This window comes from Eptesicus fuscus, chromosome 17, assembly GCF_027574615.1.
Source record: "Eptesicus fuscus isolate TK198812 chromosome 17, DD_ASM_mEF_20220401, whole genome shotgun sequence".
In the NCBI taxonomy this organism is placed as follows: domain Eukaryota; kingdom Metazoa; phylum Chordata; class Mammalia; order Chiroptera; family Vespertilionidae; genus Eptesicus; species Eptesicus fuscus.
The window spans coordinates 53491984-53508177 of NC_072489.1; the positions used below are offsets into that span (position 1 = coordinate 53491984).

The following is a 16194-nucleotide window of genomic DNA, read 5'->3' on the forward strand; positions in this document are numbered from 1 at the left end:
ACAAACACCTAGCTCGCTGCTTCTCACAGCTGTTGCAACATTGCTTCTCGTTCTCTTGAGGTCTCATGGAGATAGCAACTGGGGATAGGTTTAGCGTTTCAGCCTGGTCACTCCTTTTTCCATTCCAATGCCACTTGCCATTCATTCCTAAGCACGCAAGACAATAATGGGATTCCACGGAGGACTGGCCGGAATTCACTGATCTCCTGGTATGGCCTTCAAGAGTGTATTTGAAACGCCTATAACAGGGATCAATGAAACATTTCATAAACACGGGCTTTAAGAAACCTGCTGGCCTGTTCCTACAAAGAATGGAATCAATACTCATTTTCATACATTATTAACTGTACACAAGACGATCATGGGCCAAGGGCGGCAGCACTAGCGGTCGGCATGATGCTTCTCAGACCATTCGGAGGGGCGCGAAGGGAAGCGGCGGCAGCAAGGTGGAAGCCGAATGAATAGCGCATTAGGTCGCCTCAAAGTGGAACTGAACTGCGTATTCCTTCCCTTACCACTGGGTAATGCTATTTATATGGCACCGGGACCAAAAACACGGCCCCAGGCATTCCGCTCTACTTTAGAAGCCTTCCATCTCACACAGAAATGAAAAGAAGATACAACCCAGAAGTTGCTTCTTTGGTTGATATTTCTGCAGTCTTGCAAGAATGCTTTTAACCCTGTGCATGGTCGAGATTTCGGTTGTCAATTAGGAATGCGTCAGAATGCAGGGGTAAATATTAAAATAATCAATATTGGCGTGTATTTCAACTCCAAAGGCCCTTTGTCAAATAGGGACTCAGGTGGAAGACGGGAGAAGAAACTGGGAATGAGAAGGAAGTGAAGGGACTGAATATCTGATCCTTAATAAACGAGCCCGCTTTGGGCTTAACATCTCAGCCAGTAACAGTAGAAAGTGCACAGGCTTTGGAGATGCAGGAACGAGCTGTGAATCTGAACTCTTCCACTTACCAGCTGTGTGGCCCCGAGGAAGTTGCTCAACCTCTCTGAGCTCAGGTTTCCACCTCGGAAATCGGAGATGAGTCCTAGCTCTTAGCGGTGGCTGGGGGCCCAAAGGAAATAATGCCCAGGAACAGGCTGCCCAGGGCGGGCACTCAGCAGGGGCTCCCATGGGTTTTCCTCTCCCTACACTTACCTCCCCTTTAAAGAGAGCGCAGGTTTGGAGATCACTGAGCTCTGGGACGGATAGGCAGAGTCCCAGAGGGACCTGTGGTTTGACCAAAAATAGGCCATTTGACCAAATGATTAAAAGTCTGTCATATGCTAATGCTTGAACGGGGCGGACCTTGGGCCAATTTAGTAGGAGTAAATTGCAATTGATTTTCGAAGAAATTGCTTGTTCTCTTGCCTTTCCTCAGCTGTGTCACACTCTCTCACACACAGCTGCCTTTGTCACAGCCAGAACCATCTGAGACACGTGACAAGGAAGACCTTTTTGAGGCAAAATGTTGAATAATATAGACATCCACACTCACACACACTATAAATCCATGCATACGTGAGCAGGCAGATACACAAATGTATCCATCTCTGTGTGTATACATGTTTATACCGATGTTCAGAGGGCTCGGTTTTAGAAATAATTCTGCACCACTGTGGTATCCTGCGGTAGGTTTTGCAAATCCCTCTGTGGTTGGAGAGATCTCCTGAGTCGCTTTTATTTTTGCAACAACCTAACTCTTTGAATAAAGATCATAAAACAGCACACCCCCTAAAATCCCTCCATGCACTCCCTGCCTTGTCTGCAGGAGTCCCTGGATATGAAAATGGTTAAAAGATCACAGGAGATAAAAAATCATATAAGAATAAAGGTTAACAATAGCCGCCTTCATCCCTAATTTCTGATATGGTGATAGGCCCTCTCAGAACATTAATTAGAAAGGAAGGAGAGATGAAAGAAATGCCCAGGGGACATAATAAATTAGCCCCTTATGCAAATCACCCATTTGTTTTCATCACTGACCCAGCTAGTTGAGTCTCTAAATTATGGGAAGTGGTTAGCTTCTTTAACAAAAATTCCAGATAAAGGATTGATTTTTTTTTTTAATCGGAAGGCTGGGGGGGGAGGAGGGGGCTTAAAGCAACAAATAATTTCTCATTTTCCTTGCAGGAAACTCTGAAAGGAGCCAAAAGATATGAAACCCAACGTTCCAGCCACTGGTTTCTGTTGCCAAACAAAGACTTGTTAATTAACCCTTGGAAACAATTCCAAAACAATGGACACCGGCCGCATAACTATAGTCGATGGCTGTGGTTCTCCCCCTAACTGTGTACAAACAACGTGTGGCATCCTAAAGGGGGCACAGACCTGAACAGGTAAAGGACCATTGAAAAGAGGTGGGGGAAATGCCAGGATGTGGAGTTTCAAGTACCAACTTAAAAACACACACACCTAATTTCACTTGTCATCACTGTCCTAGACAATTTATGTTCTCCCGTCCTGGAAATGTATGGAATTGTTTTCTTATCAGTCAAAGACGGGGATTGGACTAGAATGACCTCCAAAAGTCCCACTGCAGCTCCAATCCACTGATTTTATTTATTTGTAAAACAAACACGGCACTTCCGACCATTTAATTTGTTTAAAATACAATCTTATGACAGGCATTTTGTCTACTGGACTCACTCCTGGCTGTGTTTTTCTCCTTCCTACTCTGTTCTCCATTTCCCTATTTCTTGTTTTGTTTTATCTTCTTCCCTGTATTCAAATGAGATGCTATAAACATATCCTGGTTCAGAGTAAGGTATATATTTAATAGGTCATGGTTTACAAATGTTATTGTAGTATGGTAACTAAAAATGCCAAGATGGCAAGTTTCTTTGGTCTGAAGAAGATGCTAGAAGGAAAAACAGTAAGTCTCAGAATCATCCAAAGTTCACCAAGCAGGCCCTTGGAGAAGGAAGGAAAATAGGTTAAAGACGACTCCTGTCCCCTGCCCCTTTTTTAAATAAAAGGATGTCCCTCAGGAAGGGCAGACACTGGCCCAAGGTCACCCTGCTGGTTAGGGGGGAAAGCTGCAAGCCTGAACTCTTGGACCAGTGCTCTTTGGATCAAACAATCCTGATTTGATACTTTCTCTTGAGAATTTGGTACTATCTCCCAGAGAACAACAACAAGAAAGCACATCCTTTGGAAAGAATAAGCTTCGACAGCAGAAAATTAAGAGATGGCAGAAAGCAATACTTCAGAAGACTAAGGAGAAGAAATGAGGACAGACATATTGGCTATAAATAATTCTGAGCCTTGTAACAATCTTAAGTTCATACGATTACTTGTCACTCACTGGTGTTTTATGTCCCCTCTCCTGGTAACGGGGCCTACAGTCACTCTCTAGGCAAAATGTTTGGCTGTCTCTACCTCCACAGCCTCCACTGGGGCGCTGAGGCCTTCGCCACGAGGACTGAGATATTGGGATGAGCCGCTGCTTCATTCATCAAACTTCGCGAGGCTGACAGTGCATCATCGTATTAAAATTGGCCTTTAGGAAGTGGCCAGTGTCACAAGGAGACAGAAGATTCCTCGGGTCATCAGGTAGGTAATCAGGAAATATGTGTGGAATATGACCCCATTTTTATTTAAAAAAAGAAAGTATACACACACACACACACACACACACACACACACACACATGCACACACACATTCATATATAGGAAAAAATCTAAAAGGCTCATATCAACCTGTTTACAGCTATTATCTTTGGGCACTGGCACTGTAGGTGATTTCAATTCATTTTCCTTTTTGACCTGTTTGTAATATCTTATTGTTCCACAGTAAGAATGGATTGCTGAGGGGCGGGAGAGGGAGAGAATAAAAACCAAAAGTAGTGGCCTGTGAAAGTGAAATGTCCGCGTCCTCAGCCCAGCCCCTGGAGACGGAAGCAGCGCCCAGCTGTGCGGCATGCCCTTCTCCGGGAGCCGTAATTCTTCCTGCTCCGAGGGGCGTTGGAGAGAGATTTATGGGGAGAGGTCAGGAGAATGGGAATCAGTCAAGCTGAGAAGGGAAGGCTGATCACAGGAATCCTTAAGCACAGGAAGAGCTCCCACCCCGTGACCACCGGCTACAGCCAACTCACCTCCGACCAAAGAGCACAAGGAGGGGCCCCGAAGGAACAGGGGGGTTCTGAGCAGCGGGGAGACCTTCCACCAAGGGGAGTTAAGACTCCAACTGGGTTCTGAAGCCTCCGATCTTTCCTCCAGGGCCCGTTGGACAGAGGGTAGGTTTTTCATTTCTTGTCCCAGGTGGGTTATGAGCGGCCTCCCTACAGCTTGGGGATTGCTATCCTTTTTAGGACAGAGAATCGTTGTTCCAAGATCAGGGAATATGGTTTGCTGAAGAGAGTCCCAGTCTTGGAGTCAGGAGCAAGTCAATGGCGAACATGGCATTGGCACAGCATTAAAAAGTGACCAAGACTTATCAAGGACCAACTGTGTTCCAGGCACTAGTCTATGTATTTTACATGCTGCATCTTTAATGCACAAGAACCTATAAGGTAGGAGTTACCAACAGCACATTTGACATCTGAGGAGCCTGAGGCACAGTAAATGCAAATGACCTGCAAAGTGAGAGCTCAGAGGCGCCCAGGTGGATGGAACTCCAGAGCGTATGTTCTTTGTCCAGCACCAGCAGGTACACAGCTGGAGAGTCACGAAGCGGCCGAGACCACTGTTGGGACAGCAGCTGGTCAACCCAGCTTGTCTGGACACAGGGTGGCTGGAGTGCGACCGAAGATCAACTAATAGAGAAATCTAGGGAGGAAGACTGAAGCCAAGTCACCAAGCTGCTAGGATAAGACCTGCCAATGAGGTGGCCAGGTGGGACTGGGAGAAACCACACAGAGAGGACAGTGAGAAGGCCAGGGCAAAGTTCAAGTGAGAGATAAGAAAGGAATGGAGAGAGGGCAGGTAATTTCAGTGGGACTTAGGGATGGGTCCAGCTTTATGCATGAGATGGTAGAGGGGGGTGGAGATGACCCCAACGCTTATCACTTAGACAGTTAATGCCATTCTGTAAGACAGGAGACGGGGGAAAGATGGGTGTTCGGAGAAAAGGGGAGAGATGATGAGATCCATTGTGGATGTGCTGCGTTTGGAGTAACTGAGATACATCCAGATGAAGTCATCCAGGACTCAGCTGGAAATAACTGGTTTAGAGCCCAAGAGAGGTTGAAATAGGAGGGAAAACTCTAAGTCAGTGGCCGGCTAACTCATTAGTCAACAGAGCCAAATATCAACAGTACAACCATTGAAATTTCTTTTGAGAGCCGAAAAACAACTTCTGCGCATGGGCCACGAAGTTTCAATCGCACTGTACGACGTGGTATTTTGTGGAAGAGCCACACGCAAGGGGCCAAAGAGCCGCATGTGGCTCGCGAGCCGCAGTTTGCCGACCACTGCTCTAAGTCACGAACAGAAAGGAGCCAACAATGACCTCCTCTAAGGAGCGACATGTCCTGGCAGACGTCTTGGAGGCCATCCATCCTCTAGCAGTGTGGCCCTGGCCAAGTTGCTTGTCCTCTCTGAGCTTCATTCTGTAAAAGCAGGGGTCACAGCAGGCCCTTCTCTGATATTCAAACAGCCATGGTTAATGGGATGCCTGCTCAGGGCCAGGAAGGATGCTCCATGCTGAGAAGATGCCCGGCATAATGTGCACGTCCTGGGCTTTATAGTGGGAAAGGCAGACACATAAATAAGCCCTCTCCATATGCCGTGATTACCAGCTACCATAAAGGCAAGAGCAAAATGCAGCCTGCAAGAGTGCTGAGTGGAAATGCCTGTCAGGGAGAATTGCGGCGTGGCCCTCAGAGATGAAATCTGATCTTGGTCTTGAAGAACGAAGAGAGACTTCCCAAACAGAGGCAAAGCCATGCGCAAAGGTGCAAGAAAGTGAATGCACATGAAGTCCCTGGGGAATGGATTGCTCAGGGAGCGTCAGTGGCGGGGGGAGGTGGTGGGGCCAAGCTGGCGTGCTAAGGGGTGTACCATATGCCAGCAGAGATAACAGGAAAGATAATTAGCTATCTCAGAGAGCTGAGTGGAAAGGAAAGGGCCACCATACACCCCTAGCAGCTGGTATTTACAAACCCTTCTCTGTCATCATGATTTGACAAGACAGCCGATGACCTCATAAGGCTCCTCTTCAACATGTAAAAAACTTTAAGAAAGTTTTTTTCAATAGTGACATAAATATGATGGAACATTATAACAGAGATGCTGCGTGTGGCTAATTACTCGTAGCATCCTTCAGAAAAAAAGGAGCCAGATACAAAAGAGAGTTTAGAGGCTTCTCATCCTACAGCAAACCATTCCTTGGGAACCGATCTCAAGATGCTCAGGCTTCCTGGGAAGGTCTAAGCCACGCCCAGGACTTGGGAGGAAATAATGACAGAGCCAGAGAGCTGGAACTTTGTCTTCCATCAAATCAGATTGAGGCCGTTCAGATCCTAACATCACTCTTTCCCCGGGACCTATCCAACTTGATTCTTGTGTGCAATTCCACCAACTTCGATTATATTCTAAGAAGGTCTGGCATCTCTTGACTCTTCTCTACAAAATCCAACCTCCCGATCAATACTTTTAAACCTCAAAGCCCTCCTCTCTGCTGGCTGCCCGTGGAGGTGCTTACATCCTCCCCCTCTGATCCTCTCATCCTCGGGCTTTCCTTGGCACCCCCCTCCACTTTCAAAATCTCTCTCTGCTTTGTCTCCCCCTCCAGAGAGTCCAAACACATTGCCAACAAGTTCATCTTCCTTTCAAATCACTATTTACTTCTTGCTGTTTCTTGAACTTTCGTGAAGAAGAAAATGCAAGGCAGAATGAAGGTTAAAGAGCTGAGAGTCATGGCTGCTGGAGACGTAGATGGGAAACACCTGTGGTGGCTCCTCGGCGCGCCCTCGAGACACTTGTCCGGGCTCTCTCTCCTCCAACACCCTCTTGCACTAGCTCACTTCTTCCTTTGTGCACTCCCTCTCACCGCCTGATTCTTCATGTCCGAGATCCCTAAAAACCATACTGGCAGCAACCCACAGTCCAGGCACCTCCTAGGGCCCTTTAAAGTGCCTGAGAGGCAGAGATTTGAAGATGGCAGCGCAGGTAAACACCTGTACTTGCTGCCTCCCACAACTACATCAGAATTACAACTAAAATACAGAACAACCATCATCCAGAACCATTGGCAAGCTGGCTGAATGGAAGCCCTACAACTAGAGAAGTAAAGGAGAAAGCACACTGAGACTGGTAGGAGGTGCAGAGGCGTGGAACGGGCTGGTCCAGCACCCACATGGGGCCGCTTTTTTAATCGGGAGGGAGATGGTCTCTGCGGAGGCCGCCTGAAGGAGCCAGGGGACCCAGCCCCACACCAGACCCTCAGCTCAGGGTCCCAGAGCTGGGAAAAGAAGTCCCTATGGGCAGTAAGAACTGCGGGCTGTAAAAACCAGTGCAGATTGGAGCTCACAGACACAGAGGCTGCTGGAAACCCAGCTGCTCCTCTTAAAAGGCCGGCACCACGAACTGAACTTACAAGGTCCCGCTTCCTCTGAGCTCCAGCACCAGGACGAGGCTCTGGGGAACACAGACACACACAAGGAGGTACTGGATTGTCTGGCATCAGGAACTCGGGGGCAGCTTTCTCCCAGGTCTCACGGGGCTGACTGGCAGCCATTTATGGTTGCTCTGCCCTGGTGATTCCCCAAGACCCAGCCTCATCCAGTTTACAATACCACACAAGCTGTGTGTAGCAGCTTTTGCATTTAAATGGCCTGTGCTTGCTCAGGCTAAAACCTGTAAAACAAGCTGCAGCTGGGTCAGGGAGCCCAAAACCCATCAATAAAAGGCCCAAGACCCAGCACCAGCACCAGCCTGCCTTGCTTCATAGCTGGGCCTCATCTGGGCACTTCCAAACCTGATACAAAGAGGAGGAATCTGCAGATCCCTCTGTAGCTCCTGCTGGTTGGCCCCAGACAGTGGCTGACTTTGCACCTCCCTGGAGACCCAAGAGCCAGTGTACCCAGTGGTCAGTGTCAGACCACACCAGATTACAGCTCTACACACCCATAAGCGACACACTCAAGGAGCAGATTCAGTGAGCACCAAAGCCCCACTGAAGCAAGTCCTGCTCCATAGGGGTGTCTCCTGCACAGCAGCTCTCCCACTGTAGTCGCAGCTGGTCCTCACAGCCAATTAGTCTAGAGGTCAATTCCTCCCAGTGACACCAACAGCAATCAAGTCTCAACGACAACAAGACTGTGCTCACAGCCCACAAAGGGGTGCACCTAGAGCTCCCAGCTCAGGTGACTGGGGAGGCTGACCCACTGGGCCCTATAGGCCACCTACTACACAAGGCCACTCTACCAACTCAAGGAGACATGGCAGCTCTACCCAATACATAGAAACAAACACAGGGAAGCAACCAAAATACAGAGACAAAGAAACATGTCACAAATGAAAGAAATGGAAGAAAGCAAAATACTGGATATAGAATTCAAAACCACGGTTATAAGGTTACTCAATAATTTTCTAGAAACCTCAAAAAAAAAAAAAAAAAAAAAAAGGAAAAGGACCAGTCAGAAATTAAGCATACACTGACTGAAATAAAGAATAATATACAGGAATTCAACAGTAGAGTAGAGGATTCTGAGAATCAAATCAATGATTTGCAATATGAGGAAGCAAAAAACACCCAACCAGAAGATCAAAAAGAAAAAATAATCTAAAAATGTGAAGATAGTGTAAGGAGCCTCTGGGACAACTTCAAGTGTACCAACATTCACATTATGGGGTGCCAGAAGAAGAGAGAGAGCAAGTATTGAAAACCTATTTGAAGAAATAATGACAGAAAACTTTCCCTACCTGTTGAAAGAAATAGACTTACAAGTCCAGGAAGCACAGAGAGTCCCAAACAAGAGGAACCCAATAAGACCACACCAAGACACATCATAATTAAAATGCCAATGGCTAAAGTCAAAGAGAGAATCTTAAAAGCAGCAAGAGAAAAGCAGTTAGTTCTCTACAAGGGAATACCCATATGACTGTCAGCTGATTTCTCAACAGAAACTATGCAAGCCAAAGGTAGTGGCAAGAAATATTCAAAGTGATGAATAGCAAGAACCTATAACAAAGATTACTCAACAAGCTATCATTTAGAATTGAAGGTCAGATAAAGAGCTTCACAGATAAGAAAAAGCTAAAGGAGTCATCACCACCAAGACAGTATTATATAAAATGTTGAAGGGTATTCTTTAAGAAGAAGAAAAAGAAAAAGATAAAAAATATGAACAACAAAATGGCAACAAATACATACCTATCAACAATTGAATCTAAAAATCAAAATAAATGAGTAAGAAATCTAATGACCAGAAACTGGTGAATAAAATAGAATCAGAGGCAATGAAATGGAAGGATTCTCAGAGGGAAGGGAGGGTGTGGGAAGAGATTAAACTAAGATCTTATAGGCATATATTCATTACCTATGGACACAGACAATAGGGTGGTGAAGGCCTGGGGTGGGGTGGGAACTGGGTGGAGAGAGGCATTGCGGGGGGGGGGGGGGGAAGAGGGACATCTGTAATAATCTCAACAATAAAGATTTATTTTTAAAGTGCCTTAGAGCCCAAATGCTTCTGCTATTCCATTGCCACAAGAGTGGTCTCCCCAATCTCCCACCACAGTTCTCCCTGACTAGGCTGCCTCATTTCCCTTCTGCAGCTCAGGCTTCGGAACAGATGACAGTTTGACCTCCATATGGCCTTTTAACTGGTGATCAAGTAAACAATGGCGAAGTTGAGTGTGGGTTTTGAAGAGTCGAAAGAAAATGGAAACTCAAGAACGTCAAACATGTCTTGCTCGGTGAGAGGTTCAGCTCACACTTAATGTATGTGGATAAACATTCTCTTCACATTGGGCAGGGAAAACCAAATATGGAAACTCTGACGGATGCCATATCTGCAAAAGGCAGAGGCCCTGTTGTCCTGGTTTCCTCCGAGAGGTTTTCAAGACAGAAGAGATGTTCTAGAAACTCAGATTCAAGCCAGGAAAAGCAACATTTATCATCCTGCTCCTCTGTCCTTCTCCATCCTACCAACGCCAAGCTGGGTAATATGCATTATTCAATGACTTAAACCCTCTCAGGGCTCCATTTGGCTGTCCTATACCCACTTAAAGCCCAGAGTCACTGTCAGAAGTCAAAGCTCATTAATGCTGGAACCTAAATTCAATGCCCTTGAGATATAAAATGTAGTTCTAGACAAAGCCTTCCGGGCTCTGATTAATTCATCATGACTTCTGGGTTCTCACCGGACAGGTCTCACACTCAGGATCACATTTGCTATGAAAAGACAGTTGGTGAGGAAGGTAATCCAAAAACGAATGAGTAAAACTTGGTCGGGGCAGAAGAATCTCCTGTACTCATCAAAGAAATGCAGATGAACCAGTGGTATCTGAGAATGACCCAGCCACGTGGAGTGTGTCATGAAGACAAGGACTGAAAAGGCAATGCAAGAGCACAGTGGAGACATTCTAGACGTGGCCTTGATCTTCCCTCAGAATCATGGACTGTTAGGACTGGAGATTATTCGCTCCTATGGCCTCATTATACCAAGAGAAGAGAGATCCAGTGAGGGAAAATGAGTCTGCTGAAGTCCCATAGCAGTTCTGAAATTATAACCCAACTGGCCCTTCCTCCTTACCCCCTTCTTTCCTCTCACTGTCCATGGGAAGGTCCATATCCTTCCAGGCATCAGTACAAAGACTGAGAGGTAACACATCCATGGGGTAGACAGCAGGCAAAAGGCACTGCTCTTCAAAAGCACTAGGAAGACCCTGGTTTGTGCTGCTCAGTGGTTAGAGTGTCAGCCTGTGCACCGAAGAGTCATGGGTTCAATTCCCAGTCACGGTCACATACCTGAGGTACAGGTTCAAACCCCAGCCCCAGGTCAGAGCATCTGCAGGAGGCAATGTCTCTCTCACATCGATGTTTCTCTCTCACACATAGATGTTTCTCTCTCTCTCTCTCTCTCTCTCTCTCTCTCTCTTTCTCTCCCTCCCTCCCTTCCTCCTTCCCTCCCTCCCTCCCTCCTTTCTTCCCCTTCCTTCTCTTCTACTCTCTCTTAAAAAAAAAAACAATGGAAAAACTATCCTCAGGAGAGGATTAACAAAACAAAACAAAAAAAACACAAAAAAAAACACTAGGAAGGCCAAGTTCACTTCTGGTATCCCATCTACCACAACCCATCCTAGTTCCTACAGATCTGATCCCATAAGAGCCCAGATGGTCACAAACACCTGTCCTGTCTGGGCCAAGGGGACAGAGAGCATTAGTAGGGATTTAGAGTGAAAATTTTTGGCATTCTCCAGGATAATCCATGAATGCCTGATACTAAACTTGTACCCATATATCTTATCCCAAAACACACACACACACACACACACACACACACACACACACACACTTTTCCTCTGAACCAAAGAAAAGACAGAATAATATAGAAGAGTCCTTCGAAAGATTCATGAGCTTCTGAAGCACCAAGCCCAGAGATCTTCTTGAAATGCAAATTCTGATTCAGTAGATCTGGGATAGAGCCCGAGATTCCACCCTTTTAACCACCTCCCAGGTGACTCTGGGGCTGGTTCTGAGGCCCACACACTGAGTAGCTAGGGGCAGACATTCCACAATCTTGGAACCAAACAAATCTGGGTTTAAATTCTGGTTCCTCCACTTAGGAGCTTTGTGATTCTTGGACTGGGTTTCCTAACTTCACACTGCCTCAACCGTCTCATCTCTAAAATGGAAACAAGAATACCTAAGAAACACTTGATGATGATTACATAAGGTAATGATGTGAAGATTTTAACAGAGCCTGGCATAGTCTAACAAGGGCTTGATAAATGTCAGTTGCTGGCTGCCTCTAAGATTCATGAAGGCAGGGACATCTGCCTGGCTCCCTGCCAAAACCCCAATGGCTAGGACATAGTAGGTGCTCAATGGATGCTTGTGAATGAGTAAATGTATCTCCAATACACCCACACCCGAGCTCAATATTTACACACTCCCGTGGTTATGGCTTTCTGTACGGAAACATAAAGCATAGAACACCAGAACCCTCTCACCAGTAACAAACCATCTTCCCATAGAATCAAATTCAACACTAACCACCAGGCATAACCACTGAAAACGTATCATTTGTGATGGCTCTATGTATACTTGAGAAAATGCCTTCACCGTAAACAAATACAGACAACATCAGTCAGAAGTCTGTACATCATGAAGGGAGATTACTGCCTCGCTCATTATTTATGCGGTTGTCTGAATGCAGATGTTATAACAACTTAATTCTAAATGTAGGTTGATTTCCAAGCCAAATGTAGAATTGCAAGGACAGACAAAACAAGCCCTGGGAAGCAAGGCTACTTTGTAAAGGGCCACCGGGGCAGTAATACAGGATCTCACATATGCACACACACTGGCTCAGGAAAAATTAGAAACAAAAGAACTGTTAACAAATGGTAGAGCTTAATCTTCTAAAGCAAAGGCAGACAAATGAATAAATCCAAAATTCTTCAACAAGCTCAGATGATCTTCAGACATCTCATAGAGTAAGTGGCATCATTTAAACAGATCCCATTTCAGGGAGGCACTGTGTCTGATCCATAAAGAAGAGAATACTATTGCCACCTACAGACAGAACCCGCGTCCCCTTTGCAGGAGTCGGCCAATGGTATTTTAGTGTGGGGGGGAAAAAAATTCAACCAAGTCACCTCCCTCCAACCTCTTCCAAACCACCACACCACATTACTTCATTTAGAATTACTTTTCAAGCCATACAATCATGTCTAGTCATTCTGCCTCTTCATTATCATCATCCTATTTCTAATTTCCCAGAAACACTGCGCCATTCAACCACCTCCTCACACACTCTCTGAGAGCCAAAGAGAATGCAGGCCAATGGATTTCACGCAGGCAAGGGCCCCAGAGTAGAAGTAGAAGTCTGCTTACCAGGTATGAACGGGACCACCCGGAATATATCAGACAACCTGCTGTTGACTGGTTCGTATGGGGAATCTTCGAGCAGATCATTTCCTAAAAACAACAGGAAGACTGGGCTCAGATCTGGAGCACAGACATATCCCAGGCCGTTTTTTTGTGACTGAATCTGAATTCTAATTATGTTATGATTGTGTAACAAAAGGATGCTGAAACTTTCAAAGACTTCAAATGCCTCTATTTGGCTCTGCTTTGTTTTTTTCATTCCCTCTGCCTTTGTTGTCCTAGCTCTCCCCAGAGTGCCATGAAAACACTGAAGAGCAACCCAGCCTGATTTTGCCAGAACACTCTCCCACTTCAGCAAAGGAATGAAACCGGAGAGGAACAAACCGGTGATGTCACGTGCCCCCGCTCGCCTCCAGGAGCCAATGGAAGACAGGTGACTCAAAGGAGGCCCCCCATTCATTCCTTGGCTCCAGAAACAGGGCATGTGGTCAGAAAGCGGGTACCCTAGCTATTCAACAGTCAGTCTTGGAAACTGGTTTTCATCGGTAGGCTCTGGAGGGAAGTGGTAGCTGATAGGTCAATTCTGTTTATTACAAATTTCAGATGTGACGTCTCCGTGGAGAATGAACGCACGGGATGTCTGCGTTAGATTTACAAACACGAGCCACATCTATCAAAGTGGGCGTCTGTGGGCCTTTCCCTCTCCCAGCCACATCCATGTTAACCGAGGTTGAACCAACACCAGCTGGCTCAAGACTCAACTAATCTAAGATGACAAATGGTTTTTCCCACATCAGCCTTTGATCAGTTTGAAGGGGGAAGGGGGAGGGTAAAGACAGAATAGATTCTGCTGGACCTTTAACACTTAATTCTTTCTCTTATGTCAGAATAGACGGAAGGACAGAATAAAGGGAGGGGGCCACTCCAGGGAGGAGCTGCAGGGCAAGTCTGAATAATTATTCTGTGAAGCCAACTCTCCTTACAGACAAGTGGCCAGTCCCTAGGGTGGCCTTTAATGGGGTCCCTCCTACTCGCAGCTCTGACCAGGTTTCAAAGAGGTCAGCAGGGTCCCCGGGGGTCCCCCTCACCCCATTATGGGTTTTCCAACAACCAGGCCCCCAACAATACAGCTGGGCAGGCAGCAAACACCAGCGGCTGCAATCCCCGAGGGCCAAGGAACGGTCCTCACTCTGCAGCTGGGAGAAGGGCGTGAGGGATGAGGTCAGGCAGACCCCGGCGGCGAGGGGCCCGCCGGCCTGGGGGGGGGGGGGAGGGCAGGACGGTGGGCGCGTACCCTGCAGGCTCTGGTACATGCTCCAGTAGATGCGCAGGCAGTTCTTCTCCTTCTTCATGCCCCGCTTGCAGCGGCAGTTGTAGAGCGACTTCTGCTTGAGGGCCTCCATGGCGCTGCGGCACTCGTCCTTGGCCTCCAGGCCGGATGTCAGGCTGAAGTTGGTCTCCTTGCCCGCCACGCACTGCCTCAGCGTGCGGTACTTGGTGCTGCAGCTCTGCTCCTTCAGGCACTGGTCGCTGGCTTTCACGCAGTCCAGGCGGTCCCCGCCGCTCACCTCCGCCGACAGCAGCACGTCTGGGGTGCAGGGGAGGGAGCGTGAGCGCGGCTCGGCACGGACCGAGGTCCCAGCCCCGGGCCCCGGGAGGGCGCGGCCCCCAGGAGGGCGCGTGCTGGGCTAGGCTTCTGGGGCGCCCTGCGTAGGGAGCCAACGCGCCCCCCGCTACACCCGGGGGCCCATTTTCCCGCCCTGGGACCCCCTGTTGCCTGGGTCTCCCCCCCACCCCGCCCTCCCAAGACCCGGAGGCTTTGCAGGCTTTTCGGGCTGTGCCCGAGAGCCTTAGCTGCCCACCGCGCGTGCCGGCCCCGCAGCCCCGGGGCAGACCTGCCCGAGCCCGGGCTCCAGCCCCTCGCCCGGTCCGACTCGCCTGGAGCCGGGGGAGGAGAGCGGCGGGCTGGGCGAGGGGCGCGCGGCAGGCACCCCGGGTCCGCGGCCCGCCCGGTGGGGAGCACGGGGATGCTTGCTACTCGGGGAAAAGTTTTCCCTTCCAAGTTTGTCTCCTGGCCCAAGGCACGCCTCCACCCCACCTGCCCGCCGCACCCCTGCGAGCTCCCCGGGACTGTCACGGGGTGCCGGGTCCCAGGCGGGAGGGCACCCCTTTATTCCCCCCAGGCCAGGTCATTGAAAACCACAGAAAATCCGAACCAAGCACGAGAAGCTGCGGGCCCGTGCGCGTGGACACCGCCTCCCCAGCCTGAGGTGCCGAAGATTCAAGGATCCCCTTCCCCAAAACGGAACTTGGTCCCCCCCCCCCGTCACCCACCCACCCACCCACCGCACCCCGCGCCGCGAGGACTCCCGGGAGAGACTCCGAGGGTCAGAATGCCAGCCGCAGCCTCGACTTACCCAGCAGCGGCAGCGCGAAGTACAGAGTCGCCAGGAACATGGTGCCGGCGCGCGGCTGGTCCCACTTCGCCAAAAATGCCGACCCGCCGCCGGTCTGGCGAGGGAGCTCAGCAGGCAGCGGTCCCCGGACGCCCGAAGTTCAGCTCCATCCAGGGGAGAGCGCACTCCCGCCCGTCTGCCGCCGCTGCCGCGGGCGACTCAGCTCCGCGCGGGCGCCGGGGGGCCGGCGAGGGCGGGGGGCGGCTCCGCTCTCGGGGGCTCGGGTCCGCCCCGGCCTGGAGGGGAGAGCGCGCTTTGAAATGAGCCCGGAGCTCTCTCCGGAGCCTCCGCCTGCCCCTCTGCCCTCCTCCGCTCCCGCCTGGGCGGACTTTCCGGAGCCCGGCGGAGGGCCCACCCCTACCCGAGTCTGGGCGCCAGGAGGGGGCGCGGGGGTGCGTGTGCGTGTATTCCGGGGAGCCTCCCGCACCCACCGAGGAGGGGCTGGAGAGGTCGGACGCGGCTCCCAAAGTCCAAGGGGATGTCTAGCGGGTCCAACCCCGGAGGCTGAACGCCAGCAAATCAATCAAGAACGTTACTTTCCCAGCGCAGAGCGCGGAGCCGGCCCGGAGTCGCAGCTCGCGGCGGCGGCGGCGGCTCTCTCGCCAGCCCTGGCGCGGAAAGCCCCTTCTCCTGGGAAGTTCGCCACCCCCTCCTCGCGCCAGCTCGCTGGCTCCGCCGCCAGCCCTCCCCACCCTGGCCACCAATCGCCGCCCCCCATCGCCGTATCCCCTCCTCC

The 16194-nt window shown here is 49.5% G+C and overlaps 1 protein-coding gene across 2 annotated transcripts in view; it reads right to left on the reverse strand.

Annotated features, from left to right (window-relative positions):
* Positions 1–15557, reverse strand: part of GFRA1 (GDNF family receptor alpha 1) — a 192004-nt gene extending 176447 nt beyond the window's left edge. Inside the window, exons 1-3 of one of the 2 annotated variants that reach the window (XM_008144338.3) lie at positions 15420–15557; positions 14297–14590; positions 13009–13092 (exon numbers count right to left, since the gene is read on the reverse strand). In XM_008144338.3, coding sequence (XP_008142560.1) covers positions 13009–13092; positions 14297–14590; positions 15420–15459 — 418 coding nt within the window. In that variant the 5' untranslated portion in view covers positions 15460–15557. The remainder of the gene's footprint in view (positions 1–13008; positions 13093–14296; positions 14591–15419) is intronic. The other variant, XM_008144339.3, reaches the window with a different exon arrangement.
* Positions 15558–16194: the final 637 nt, after the last annotated feature.